The 14,388-nt window shown below is 32.6% G+C and overlaps 1 protein-coding gene across 1 annotated transcript in view; it reads left to right on the top strand.

Annotated features, from left to right (window-relative positions):
* LOC122714486 (muscarinic acetylcholine receptor gar-2) overlaps positions 1 to 14,023 on the top strand; it is a 40,613-nt gene extending 26,590 nt beyond the window's left edge. The window contains exons 2-4 of the mRNA XM_043935851.1: positions 10,365 to 10,564; positions 11,335 to 11,529; positions 11,754 to 14,023. Of these exons, the coding sequence (XP_043791786.1) occupies positions 10,365 to 10,564; positions 11,335 to 11,529; positions 11,754 to 14,023 (2,665 nt within the window). The remainder of the gene's footprint in view (positions 1 to 10,364; positions 10,565 to 11,334; positions 11,530 to 11,753) is intronic.
* Positions 14,024 to 14,388: the final 365 nt, after the last annotated feature.

Raw genomic sequence — 14,388 nt, 5'->3', positions numbered from 1 at the left:
TACTTTTTACTCATCCTCGCTTGTTCTCATTTTCTTTCATTTTTGCCGTTGGCAAACTACAACCAAGCCAGTGAAACATAACTAAAGATGAAGAAATATAAAGAATAATCATCGTATAAGATAAAATAAGATAAAACATTCTCTAAAAAATCATATGCTCTAACATTTAATAGTAAAATGGTATAATTAAAAATTTTACAATTTCATGATTTGATTAAAAAGTTGTAGTTGTAATTTTCATAATTAACCTTCCATTATTAATCTATATTCTTCAGTTCAATCAACTAAAGATTTTAAAAAAATCTATTCTGTGTCTCTTAATTCTATAAGACATCATCTAATAATTTTCATAAAATTATACCGTTTTTAAAATATGGTATTTTATTTTAAAATGAACTTCAAAAATTAAACAATTTAAAACGAATGTTCAATTAAAGATTTCAACTCAATCCTCGTTATTTGGCATATTTACTATCGATATCGATTTATATTCCAAACGTGGCATTTTATTTCCAGAAAAAATTACTGAATTGTCAAAATATCGAGGGATCCAATTTTTACGTATTTACATAAAAACTAAAAAAAATTGACTTTCAACATATTCAGCTGAATCTATGTTCTATTTGGCATATTTGTTATCTCGATATCGACACGTATATCCCAAACATAATATTTCAATTTTGAGAAAAATTACCGAATTATGAAAAACTTAGTAAATCCAATTCGCCTAAAAAAATATAATCCCGATCAGAAATTATTAGTTTGCATTGGAAAATAGTATAATAATTTTTACGTCACGCCATATTTTTTGCATACAAACTCCCCTGTCCAATGAACGAAATGAGAGGCGTGAGATTCGATTCATGCACGAGCGAAGTTTTCTATGGATTTGAGTTTCCTTCTTTTTTTCGATAACGGCCTATTTCTTACAAGAGGTGCATCGCAGAATTTAAGGAAACGATGTCACGGGAAGCTGGAAGAAGAAACGGGGGAAGCAGATATCACCCTGCAGCTATGGGTTATGTATTTCGTGCATGGCGAGGCATCCTTTTCAAAGACTGCATCCAGATGCGACGGGGAGGAGAAAATAAAAATAGGGTTTCCCTTGAGGGGGTTAGCAGGAAGCATCGAAGAATGGATGGTGTGATGCGGACAATTCGTCATGGCTTTGCCATCCTTCTCTTCTGGGTAAATCAGTCGTGTCTTGTTGATGGATTATGCTCGATATTTTTCTATTATCAAGTCGTGTACTCTATCAAACTTTTCTCTTAAATTTTCTCTCATTATAATATACGATAATTGAAAAATTTGTAAATGTAAATTGACTCGTATAATATTCTCTTTTAAATTTTTTATTTCAATTTATTTTTTTTCAAATTAAATCGAAATGTGTAACTATTTATTGATCGATCGATCACGAAAGTAGAAGAAGCTACTACGTACGAATAATTTAATTAGTCGTTAATTAGTTCTGGGTTAAAATGAAAAGCAATTAAGCTTCCATCAATTTCTAATCAATCTTTATTCGAGATACTTTATACACTATACGCTAACCGTACAGGTAATCACAAGGGAATCTCTCTTACACGGCTTTGTTCTCGTCCATGGTCCTCTCGCTAGAGACAGGAAGAATGAATTACATTGACTAATATGCATATAAATGCACACATGCATCCGTATAATCCGTGTCACGAGTTAACGTTTCTGTGAGCCAGCTCGCCTCGTATCATAGCGATAAAAACGAATTAGAAATGTATGTTCAATTTCCAAAGCTTGTTTAGTTGGTAAAGTACGTATAGGCATTACACTCGAATAATACAGTATTAAAAGCTTCACCAAATTGTTATCATTTCATTGAATGTATATATATTTTGAATTTCTATAATATATATTCTCTATATATATGTATATATATCTTCAATTAACTATTTTCTATATGATGACATATTAAATATGTAAATTCGTAATTATCCGAATCTGTATTTAATACGAATTTAATATCGTTTAAATCTTTCTTAAATTTTTAGAGATTAATAGAATGAGACATTTTCCAAAATAAATCGCTAGGAGTTTGAACGGTGACGTTTTTTTTTCTTTTCTTTTTTTTTTTTTTTTTTTTACGTGAAAAAATTAGTATCGCCGGCTTTGTTCAATTAATTAATTATTATTGGTTTCAAGCAATTTTCAAATTGGTTCAAATCCTCTTACGAGGATTGATGGGTTGTCAAAAGTCTTTATCGATTGCATATTTGTACGGAACATAGAATTTCACTATAAATAGAAGAATATATCTCGCTTTGAAAGTTTAGGCTCGCCCTATTTTTTTTTTTTTTTTTTTTTGTTACATCGACTGTGTAACTCGTTCACTTCGAAAATCTATAAAATTTACAGTTCAGATAATTTATTTTATTCAAACATTGCTTTTCAATAATTTTTCTTTATATCTATCTTTTCAGGGTAAAAGTAAGTTACGAATCAAGTGATTCAACTCCAATCGTTTATTTTATCCGATTGAAATTTATTTTACACGAGTGATTTTAAATAACTCGAGATCGATTAATTTGTTTGACCGACTAAAAGTTACTCGCATTTAGGCATTATACTGTTAATGCAGTAATTAATTTATAGGTCAGCTTAATATCAGCAACTTTGTCGTTTCAATGTAACGAAACGACTTTGAAAGGTTAAAAGCATAATCCATCTCTAAAGATCTATCTTAATCTTTTTGATACGAATATAATAATTTTCGAATATAATAAATTAATTAAAAATAGATATCCCATTGTTTCAATTGTTTCAATTAACGTTACGTTTTTTTATCCGACTGATTAAACAAATTTCATTTAATAAGAATGTTTGGAAAATAATAAATCGAAGATGTCATTAATCGAAGAAATAATATTTATTTCTTAATGGAAAATTCGATCTTGCAATAAATTTCCGATTACAGAAATATTTTAGTTATTTCAAACTATACAATATATCCAATTTGAAAATTGCTTGAAACCATAAATAATAATTAATTAATTGAACGAAACTGGCGATATTAATTTTTTCACGTAAAAAAAAAAAAAAAAAAAAAAAAAAAAAAAAAGAAAAAAGAAAAGAAAAAAGAACGTAACGTCCAAACTCCTAGCGAAAAATTACAATAGAATCGTGAGCGATTGAGCTCAAGCCATGCGAAAGTGTTCCACGAGTAGGTCTTCTCAAAATCAGCAAATTCTGACAATGTCGTCGCAATACGATGTACGGTGTAAGAAGCCTTTCTGCCATTCATCGACAGCATTGTCGATACAACGGAAGGCAACCGTAGTTTTGGTTCATTCTTGGACGAAACGAAACGAAACTGCGAGTAGCGTTTTCACATAATATTGGAACGATGCCTGCTCGCTATGTACTTGTTGCCTCTCCTCTCCACATCTCAAATTCCTCGCCTCAACTCCCTCCAGGGTGGATCTCCTCTTCTTCCACTCGCCCCTTCCACTCTTCGTCTTTCCATCCGTCTTTCTCCTTCTCACTTTATCCGTATGATCGTGCCATTCCACGGCGATGATCCTCCGCTTAACGGGGCTTATATACCAGCTACCCTTCACCCACCATCCTCTTGGCACACATATACACAAGGATGGAGTCTAAGGTACGTGCAAAGCGGCGTTGATTACTGCCGATATATTTCAATCTCTTGTTTATAGTATAGAACAAGAAACTTTTTGATGATTGTGAACTTTCGCTGTTTTCTCTTTTTCTTTTTAATTTGAAAATTACGATTTTTTACGGGACAAAGAGAAAGTCGAGGAACAATGTAAACAAAGGAGGTACTTTGGACGGATGAAATTTAACTGGGACTCTGTTTTTTTTTTTTTTTTTTTTGCGTGCAAGTTCTTTAAACTTCGATGGATCGCGCCCATTTTTTATGAGATGCTTCGCTTTAATGCGGCAAACAGTTTGCAAGGATTTTCTTTTTTGTTTTTTTTTTTTTTTTTTTGCTAGAAATGAAACGAATGGAGGATAATTGAACGAAATGAAATTTATCTTGGCAATACGATTTTACGATGATAGATGAAAATTTTTTGTGATTAATCTACTTGAAAAAAGAATATACGGTATAAATTATATACATAAAATATTATATAATATTATTCTATATAATTTTAATTAAATGATATATAAATAAAACATGAAAAATGTATATAATTAATTTCGTTATTTTTAACTCGTATAGATTAAATTATTATGTAATATCCATCGTTTCATTCGAATGTTATCAAATCAAACATTATATTTCGGAAATATAATTTATAGAATACGAATGAATGAAATGATTTGGAACTAAAGCACCTATTGCGAAACGTACCAAGTTAATTAAAATATTTTCACGAGTGGAACTAGCACACTTATATATTCAAAAGCATGATCCGTGAACTGTTTTTTTTTTTTTTTTTTTTAATCAAAAAAAAAAAAAGAATTTTTCATATGCCCATAGTCACTTCTCACATCTTTCCGCTTTCTATTTCGGTTCACTCGAGCTTTCTCTCGTTGAATTCTCCTTTCATCTCAAGGTATTCAAGAGGAACTGAATATCCACCACGTGAGTATCGTTCATTCGAGAAAGAGACTCTCGCGTAAATCCCTAACGCAGAAATGTACACCCTGCCTGTCACTGAATTCAACTATTCCACGTGTCTTCGAGAGAAAATGACAATGTAATAAAATGTAGAAAATATTTGTACGAATGAATTATTTCGCAAGAGATATTTTTATTAAATTAAATTTATCTATTAAATCGATTAGTATAAAAAATAATCATTAGAGTTCTTTGACCTCTCAAATTATAATTATTCTTCTGGAGAAAAATAGAATTGTAGAATGTCAGAGTATGACCTCATAATGTTAATCTTATTATACAAATTTCAATATCTTGATTCAGTTAGGAAATTTCTTACGAAAGTTTAGAATACAAATATATCTGAGAATAATTTTCAAGAGCATTTTTTTGCAAGTGGACAATGCGTGGAAGAATGGATGTCCGAAAGTAACTTTCACCCTCGCAACGCTGTTCATTAGCGAAAAATAACTTTCAAGCATAACTCTCAAGAATTTTACTCTCAAATGTATTCACACAATTCGCCAAAGAATAAATCCAGATGAGCCACAAAGAGAAGAATAAGATTTTTTTCTGATTTCGATTTTAAAAAAAATTCAATCAAAGGAATTTAGTTAATGGATTGAATTTCAATAGGTTATTATATTCTTGAAAATAATAAAATGAAAAATATAGAATAAAATTTTTTTTTTAGATAGCAGATTTCAAAAAAATCGAATTTTCGAATATGATATCTTTGAAAACGAGAATTTGAAAGAAAAATTTTCTGCATTTTTTATTTATTTTTTGCACATAGAATAATCTTCCATCAATAATCCAGTGGAGAATTAATCAAACTTTTTTCACTTCAATTTCGATCTTTTCAGAAACGAAGCTACGAATGAAAATGTCATTCTTTTTTTTTTTTTTTTCGATTTATTTTTGCATATAGAATCATCTATTCTATTGTCCTATCCGTCCAGCATCATCCTGTATGTTTGTAGAAAATATTTCGTACACGAACGAAATAAAAAGTGAGATGAAAGCAAATTTTACATATTTGATTCAAATGGATGACATGTGAAGGTAAAAATGCATGAATATTCAAAACATATATATAGTTTAAATAAGGCATAGCAGCTTTCATATACGCATGAATGCTGATAGTTATTAGACGAGAGATATACAAGATAATGGAATATCATATACGCATTAATATTCTAAAGACTCATTTTAGTGTGAAAAGAAACATGAACATTTAAAAAAAAATCATAATTCTACTTTCCTGCAAAGCATTAAATTTATTAAGTGTTCACCATATATAAGAAAAAATTTATAAAGTTTATATATTATTATATATACCTAAAAACACAATTACTATACATATATTAATCTTGTCATTTGTTATTTTGTTTATTTAATAAGAAAATTGAAATATTAATATTTCAAATTTCTATTTATAATATACATTCGTTGAAAATAAGTGTTTTATCATTACAATTATCTTTTGAAAGAAATATACAATTATTATCTACTGTTTGAAATATTAATAAATTTCTACCATTCTTGCAAACGCAGAGTCTTCTCAGGAGTCGTTTACTCGCATCTCGCAATCCGTATTAACCGACTCTTGGTAAAATATTTATCTTTACTTACCTTTATGGAACATACACATTTGCGTTTTTATTACAGAAGCTTTTGGAAACTGAGGCTACTACAGACTTTAACTAAGTGCGCTTGAAATTTTTTTCTTAGACCGACAAGATCTGGGTCACCTGTGCAATTTCACAACAACTTTAATTATGAATCGTCCGTAATTAATAAAAAATAGGAGACAATTATCCAATACGACGCCGCGACAACAGAGTTTAACAATTTTTCATTTCCAGCAATTGGCCATTTCTCCATTTATCTGAAACCTATTATACGCCAACATTAACGTTTCGTGCAAAGACATTTTCAAATAGTTTTTCGATCATGATTATACATTTTTTTTTCTTTTTTAAATTTTCTATTTCCCTCGTCTTCGATCTTCGAGCGGACTCGTTTGAAAAATATCGAAATACGAGAGAAATGAAAAATCCTTCCCGAGCGAAGGGTGTCTCCGGCTGTTCGACTCACGGTTGAATGACCTTGATGAGCGGGCATTACAACTCATTAGACAAAACGGATACTTTACCCTTGTTTCGATGCACGAGTTGCGGCAACCCATCGAGCACCCTTTCCTCGTCTAAAGTACCCTGCAAACGACCCCACGCTACGTAAGTAAGTACCTTCCTCCTCGGCATTCGGCTCTTACTCGATACTCGCATCCTCTTCGAACTCGTTTAAATACTCTTTGAAGTGTCTTTAATCCATTTTAATTCATGAACCGATTTCTTCTATTTTATTCTATAATTTTCACTTAAAAAAATATAACAATAATAATTATTATTATTCATTTTTAAATATTAAATAAATATTTCTTCCAAATGAATCTAAGGAAAAGGAAGATGGAAGGAATGTGGAATAATAAAATTTTTAAATTCTTTTTAAACATTCTATTTTTTTACTCTGATGAAACGATTATTCAGATTTAAGAGTTGCATATTGAATAATAATTAAAAGGAGACTCTCAGGAGAATGAGAATTGCTTCTTGAATTTAATATAATTGAACATAGAAAATGTATAATTCTAAATATGATATAGTGTACATACAATTTTAAGTCTTGAGGGTCTTGCAAAATGATATATTTAATATATCAATATTTTATAATTAACGCATGGTGCGTGTATACATTGTTGCTGAAATGAAATATGGAGGAATTTACAAAATTAATATATCCTGTTCACAATATGATCACAAATATTGTAATTGATAGTACTTTTACAAATCTTTAACAATAATTTATAGAATTATTATAATATATAGATTTTATAAATAATCATTTATATTATCATATATTTTATTATTATTTAACAACAGAATTTTCTTACTACTTAATTATTTTTCCTTTAATTTGATTAATTATTTTAATCTAATAATAAACAAATGTTTATGACAAATTTGAAAGCATGTTTCTTTTCGAAGTAAAATATATTACATTTTGATTCGTTATGTTTTTTTTTTGTTGGTGTTGGTTAAGCTCGCTCTAAGTTCCAATTAATTATAGGTAGTTGGCTCCTCTTTATGAATCATTTCACTTGTTGTAAAAAAGAAATGCCGCCATAACGAGGACAAGTATTTACGAATCATTTCACGATGGCGCAACTTGAAGAGAAAGCCTGCTATAACGAGGACAAGTATTTACCCTCGAGAACATTGAAACAATGGATCTCATCTCTCTATCTTTTATTCGTGTGACTTCATTGTCTGCGTTCGCAGAGACCCGTTCTAATAATCTTAGAACGATCTCATTGATTTGCAAATCTAATGTCCAACCTAAGACGTTACATTAACTATATTGCCCTCTGTAACGTCTTTCCCAAAAAAATCAATGGTTGAAAACAAGTTATATTTATTACATTTTTCCATTCGTTTCATTCAATCTTCGATCTTCGATCTTAGAAGTACGTTATTTAATGCGATGTTATATTGCGAGGAATAATGTATTATAATATATGAAACGGAATTAAAAAATTATTATTCAAAATTTTTTTTCTTAAAATTTATATAGAATATTCTTCAGTGAATTTTTTTAAAATTTTATTCTTGATGTATTTAAGTTATTAAAACGTTAAGATGAATAAAACGATGTTAAAATTATAATATTGAACAATTTCAATATTTTTAACAATATTTATAAATCTTTAATGAGATTAATTAATATATAATTAATGTATTTTCAATATTATAAAAAATGTAAAGCTTTTAACAAAAATTTTATAAAAAAGAAATTATTGTAAAATATTCATTTATGATGGAATCCAAGTTATTCAACTTAAAGATTAATATTGTCAAAATACTAATAAAATAAAAACAATAAATAAACCGTAGATATTTATTTAAATGCATATTTTTACAATAAATAGATAAAGAGATAAAACTTGGATAGAAATATATTTTTTATTTTGTATATTTTTATCCATATTTTTTGCAAATTTCATATTAATAATTAAATCATAAAATAGTTAGTAAATGAAACATTATTGAAACTAATTTCTTAATTCTGTTCTAATTCTATAAAAAAGATGCTTCAAAAAGATTCAGATTTTAATGAAATATGTAAAATTAACAATGTTTTAAAAGATGCAATTATTAATGAATAAAACAAATTGTGCCACAATATTGGAAAAAATACAGACATAAATGCATATCCTGCGACGTTGAATGAATATTTTCGGCATACAAATTAAATTTTCCTGCATAAAAGCAACAATTTATTACTTAAAATAAAGAAAAAAAATTATAATTACCTATTACAATATAAATTACAATAAATAACAAATAATAACAAAGAAATTCATATATTTTAAATATATTTCACAGTCTAATAATAAGAACAACACATTAATAAAACAACAGCAAAACATACAAATTTATATTATGATTTATCAGTTGAGATATTCGATTATATTTTTCTCCTCTCAAAGGCAAAAGATACAGAAAAATAGATGAATATTTTGCAAGATAAGCTCATGAATGAACGACGTTAATCACATCTTTCACGAAATTGGATGTAAAGGATGAAGGTAGCGTTTAACCGAGGGGTAGTTACGATCGAGTAGTTAAATTATTTAAAAACGAGTCACCCTCTTTAAGGCGGAGGCCCATCGTTTCTTCCCTGCTGGCGACAGGGATCTGCGAACGGAGGAATGGATGTGGTTCCATTCATGCTTATTTCAAGCTCATTGTGCGCCCGGTGTATTCAGCCTTTGACTTGCTTCTCGTGTTGCCACTGCAGCAATGTTTCATAGAGAGCAAGAGGCATGCGTGTCACTAACTAAAATCAGGAAATACCGCTGTCACATTTTCTTCGATGCTAACGAACATTATTAAAGAAGTAACACTCTTACGATTCTAATTCTTCATTCGTAGCAAATCGTGTCACGTCCCATTCCTGATAGTTTTATCGAATTATTATATAATTTATTTTTGAAGTAGAAAATTCTTATATTTTGCTCGAGAAAGAATACAATAATCCAAATACTCTATCAAACTAATGGATTTTTAAGTAATTAAAATATATTTTCAAAGATTTAGTAATAAATAGAAAATATGTAAGAGATATTAATAGGATATATAATCAGTTATTAATTACTAATATTAGTTACTATTGATAAATCTGCATTATCTTTGTTTATCCATATTTAAATATTTGCAAAATGTCAATAATGTTTCTTGTCAAATTAATATATCTATGAATTTAACTTGAAATTAACTTGTATTCTAAAAATCTTCTATATACTATTTCAAATATATTCAGTTTTTAATGTACCTTTTTTTATCTTTTTTTTAAATTTTCTTTTTAAACAATTAAGTTACCTCTTAATAGTAAATAGAATGAAACAATAAACATATAGAGTATTAATATATTTATGGGACATATATTCGTTGATTCTAGAGTAAATATAAAAATTGGTATAATAAAAATATAAAAGTTATTATATTTATATTAATACATCTATTGTTTAATTCTACAATAATAGTGTGTAAAATGATAAATAATGAAAATTCGTGTAAAAAAAAGTTGAATACGAAATAATGGCTCAGGGAGACAGATATTTTTTTGACCAACTAAGAGGTTATGTATTGCGACAACATTAATACGAACAATATAATACTTTCAAAATAATTTTTAGGAAACGAGAGAGGCAACGGGAACGTCTTTGTCGCATGTACAATCAAGTTTTAGCGGAATGCTCCCAGCTTAATGGAAGCTGGCCTGACCCGGATGATCCACGTTGGAGCAGTGGGGAATATGTAGAACTTCTGTCAGAATGGTTTCCGTCAAATATTACCAACGGAACGATAACGGGGAACGCAACAACCTTATCAACCGGTAACACAATTAAATTTTTCTCGATATTGTATCACTTATTCGTGCTTAATTAAGGGGGGAATTTAATAATTGGGCTGGATTTTAACTATGTTCCAAATGAAATTAGAAAAAAATTATAGAGAAAAATTTTATACCGTTTAACAATTTTGTAATTAGAAAATGCAATTGTTTTTTTAAATGCAATTTTGAACAGGTTCAGGAAAGTGAAAAAATTACAAAATTTGAAATGTTTCACGAGATATTAATTTCTTGTTTATATACAATTTATAAAAAACAAAAAAAGAAAACTTCGAAAATCTTCGAAACTCAATAATTTTTAAACTTTAAAATATTTTGCTACTTCTCTTTTGCTATTCAAAATTCTCAGAATTCAGGAAAAGAATAATTTGCGTAAATAATTCAAAAATTTTGAATTTAAATTATTTAATTGATTAATCTATTTTTAAGGAAAAGTTGCATTCATAAGATGATAAAGGTTGTTAAAAAACGTAATATTTTTTTTTACATTTATTTTTTAAAAGAGAACTTTAATTCAGCTTAATTATTATTGATGCATTTCATATAATTGAAATTATTTTTCGTCATATCGTTATAAAAATATGCATAATAAAATATTATTTATTTAATTTTTTTTTTTTAATTATCATCTGTATTTTCACTGTTTGATTAATATATATGTACATATATAATTCAAAATTAATTTTAGTTGAAAATAGTACACGTATATACAAGTAAAAACAAATGGGATGAATATTCTATATATTAAACAGCGGAACCTTTCGCACCTGTTCTACCACCCTTCGAACTATGGCAGACGATACTGATCGCTTTCTCCCTCGCATTATGTATACTATTAACTGTCGGCGGTAACATTCTCGTCCTCCTGGCATTTATCGTAGATAGGGCTATCAGACAGCCGAGTAACTACTTCATCGCCTCATTAGCAGCCACCGATATGCTTATTGGTAAGTCTTCTCACGTATATAAATAATAATAAATAAATAAATACCCCTCGCGTTAACAATACCAACTAACATACGAACTACTAACATACCAACTAACATTTCGTATTCTATAGCTTGCAATTTTTTCATTTTCTTAACAATAAATCAATTGCATAGCATGACAACTAATAACTCGGTTAACTTAAATTAACCTTAATCGTGATGTACGACGTTTGTTATAACAGGAACTGTATCCATGCCATTCTACACGGTCTACATTCTGATGGGATATTGGAATCTTGGACCTTTGCTCTGCGATTTATGGCTGTCCGTAGATTACACGGTATGCTTGGTATCCCAGTACACGGTATTATTGATCACAATTGATCGATTTTGTTCGGTGAAAATAGCAGCCCAATATCGCAGCTGGCGCACGAAAAATCGCGTAATCTGGATGGTTACGATCACCTGGATAATACCGGCCTTGCTCTTCTTCATCAGTATCTTCGGCTGGGAGCATTTTATCGGTTACAGGGATCTAGATCCCGGCCAATGTACCGTTCAATTCCTCAAAGATCCCGTTTTCAACACCGCTTTGATAATCGGTTATTATTGGACCACGCTTGTTGTTCTGTTCATCTTATACGGCGGTATATACAAGACGGCTTACGACATGCAGAAAAAGAGCGAGGCCAAGCAGAGGAAAATGCAATCGATGGTTGCCCTCAGCGCGGGCGCGATGTCCGGTATGGCGGGTCGGGCGGCTGGTATAGGTATATCGAAGACGCAAAGCACCCTTTTGAGCCAGGATAAGCCGAAGCTAAGCGCGTCGGGTGACGAGGAGGGGGGTGGCGACGGTTCAGGGCAGAAGACTTCCTCAAAGACTTCCGGAACCACCGGCGTGACCGACTCGACGGAGAAACAAATAGGTGGAAGCATGGCCCCGACGGAGACGGAAAAATCTGAACGGAGTAGTAGCCCAGCGTTCGATTCGGACGAGGAGAGCACGATGGGCCCTGCTGCTCAACAGCTCGCCAACATCAGGAAACGATCCTCCTTAGCCGGCCTGGTCGTGCAGACCGGCGCCCTCCCAGTTTTCTCCACTAACGGCCACTTGAACGGAATCGTTCCGGCCAAGGCCGACCTGAACTTGCAAGCATCGAAGAAGCTCCTCCCCCCCGTGGCCGCTGGCCCGACGTGCGACATGGCCACGCAGAAAGCTCAAACATTGCCGAAGATACAAGAGTCGAGCCTCTTGGACACGGACAATGTGCTCGAACCCGACAGGTCGAGCAGTCAGACGTTGACACCTGAACAGTCTCGCTGCAACGGGGACGCGACCCCTCATCAACGACCGCTCACTTCCGCCGAGACGTCACCACCCACTCATCCCGCTCGTTCGATCAGCGGAAGCCAACAGAACATCATACCACCGCCTACGCAGTTTCGAAGCAGCCCCCAAGTGTCCGACAGCCCATCCACGTCCTCGTCCACGGACAGACCCAAGTCGTTGGTCGTGTCCTCTCACGGGACAGCAGGTACTTTCGATATTCTGACAGGGTTGGACGGGGGGGATTTGAGGTACATGGACGAAAGTTCGGTTATATTGCCCAGCCCATCTTACGAGAGTCCATCGTCTTCCTTCTCATACAGCCTGGCGAATCCCCTTTCGAGCGCCCCCTCGTCCCCCATTCTAGGGAATATCCCTACCTCGTCCAACACGAGCTTGCTGCAGGCAGCATTGATCAGAGCCACGGCCCAGCAAGTAAGCAATCAGCAATCGGGAGGCGGCCAGAGCAAGCAGAGCCAACCGATAATGTCGAACGCCTCCAGTCAAACCCATCCTCCTCGCGTGTTCATCACACAAAAATCGAACGTCGCTTCTCAAACATCGCCGACGGTGAGCAAAGTGCACACGGAGGTGAGCGTGAAAGCGAAGGACACGAAGCAGCAACCGGTGACGACGATCGTCAGCGCGCACTCGGTGGAGAAGAACAACGCGACGAATCAGTATTCTGAGCAAGAAGCGAGGATCAATCCTCCGCAGAATTCGTCCTCCAGCGGTAGCATGGTGCCCACGATTTCCGGGACGACGGGAAACGAGCAAGACGCGAAGAAACAGTCGAAGAAGAGGGACGCGAGGGGCAGCGAGGAAGGTGGCTCGAGGAAGGACTTCGTGAAGACGATTGGGAAACGTTTGAAGACGAAAACGCAGAGGAGGGATCCTTTGTTGAGCAGGCAAAAATCACGGACCGAGAACAGGGCTCGGAAAGCTTTCAGGACGATATCTTTCATTTTAGGCGCATTCGTCGCTTGTTGGACACCGTATCACATTTTGGCGCTAGTGGAGGGTTTTTGTACGAACAAACCGTGCACCAACGAACATCTGTTTATGTTCTCGTATTTCTTGTGTTACACAAACAGCCCCATTAACCCGTTTTGTTACGCATTGGCCAACCAGCAATTCAAGAAGACTTTTACGAGAATATTGAAAGGTGATCTGCACATGACGTAAAAGAAGGAGGGGATTCGAAGAGAGGAGCAAATAAAAAAAAAAAAAAAAGAGAAAATAAATATGCTTGGAAATAAGGTGAATAGGGCCTTCCGTAATTAAATACCGAATTAATATTTAAATGCCATTGTTTAATGGTCAAATTGGACAATAAGATTAGTAGGATGACTTGCGATTTAAACGCAGGCACAAAAAAAAGTACTGTGTGCTTCGTGTATATAGTAATAGGATGCGTTGGTGTAGTTTTAGACTCGGATGTACATAATGTATATGTATGAATATTTGTTAAATTCTGTGCAGGAAAGCATTAAAAAAAAAGCAAAATGTAGAAAGAAACGTAACGTATTTGTAGTATTTAGATAACTGTG

This window comes from Apis laboriosa, unplaced genomic scaffold (genome assembly GCF_014066325.1).
Source record: "Apis laboriosa isolate Shangri-la unplaced genomic scaffold, ASM1406632v1 scaffold30_cov140, whole genome shotgun sequence".
Taxonomy (NCBI): domain Eukaryota; kingdom Metazoa; phylum Arthropoda; class Insecta; order Hymenoptera; family Apidae; genus Apis; species Apis laboriosa.
This window is presented reverse-complemented; position numbering and strand designations above follow the sequence as displayed.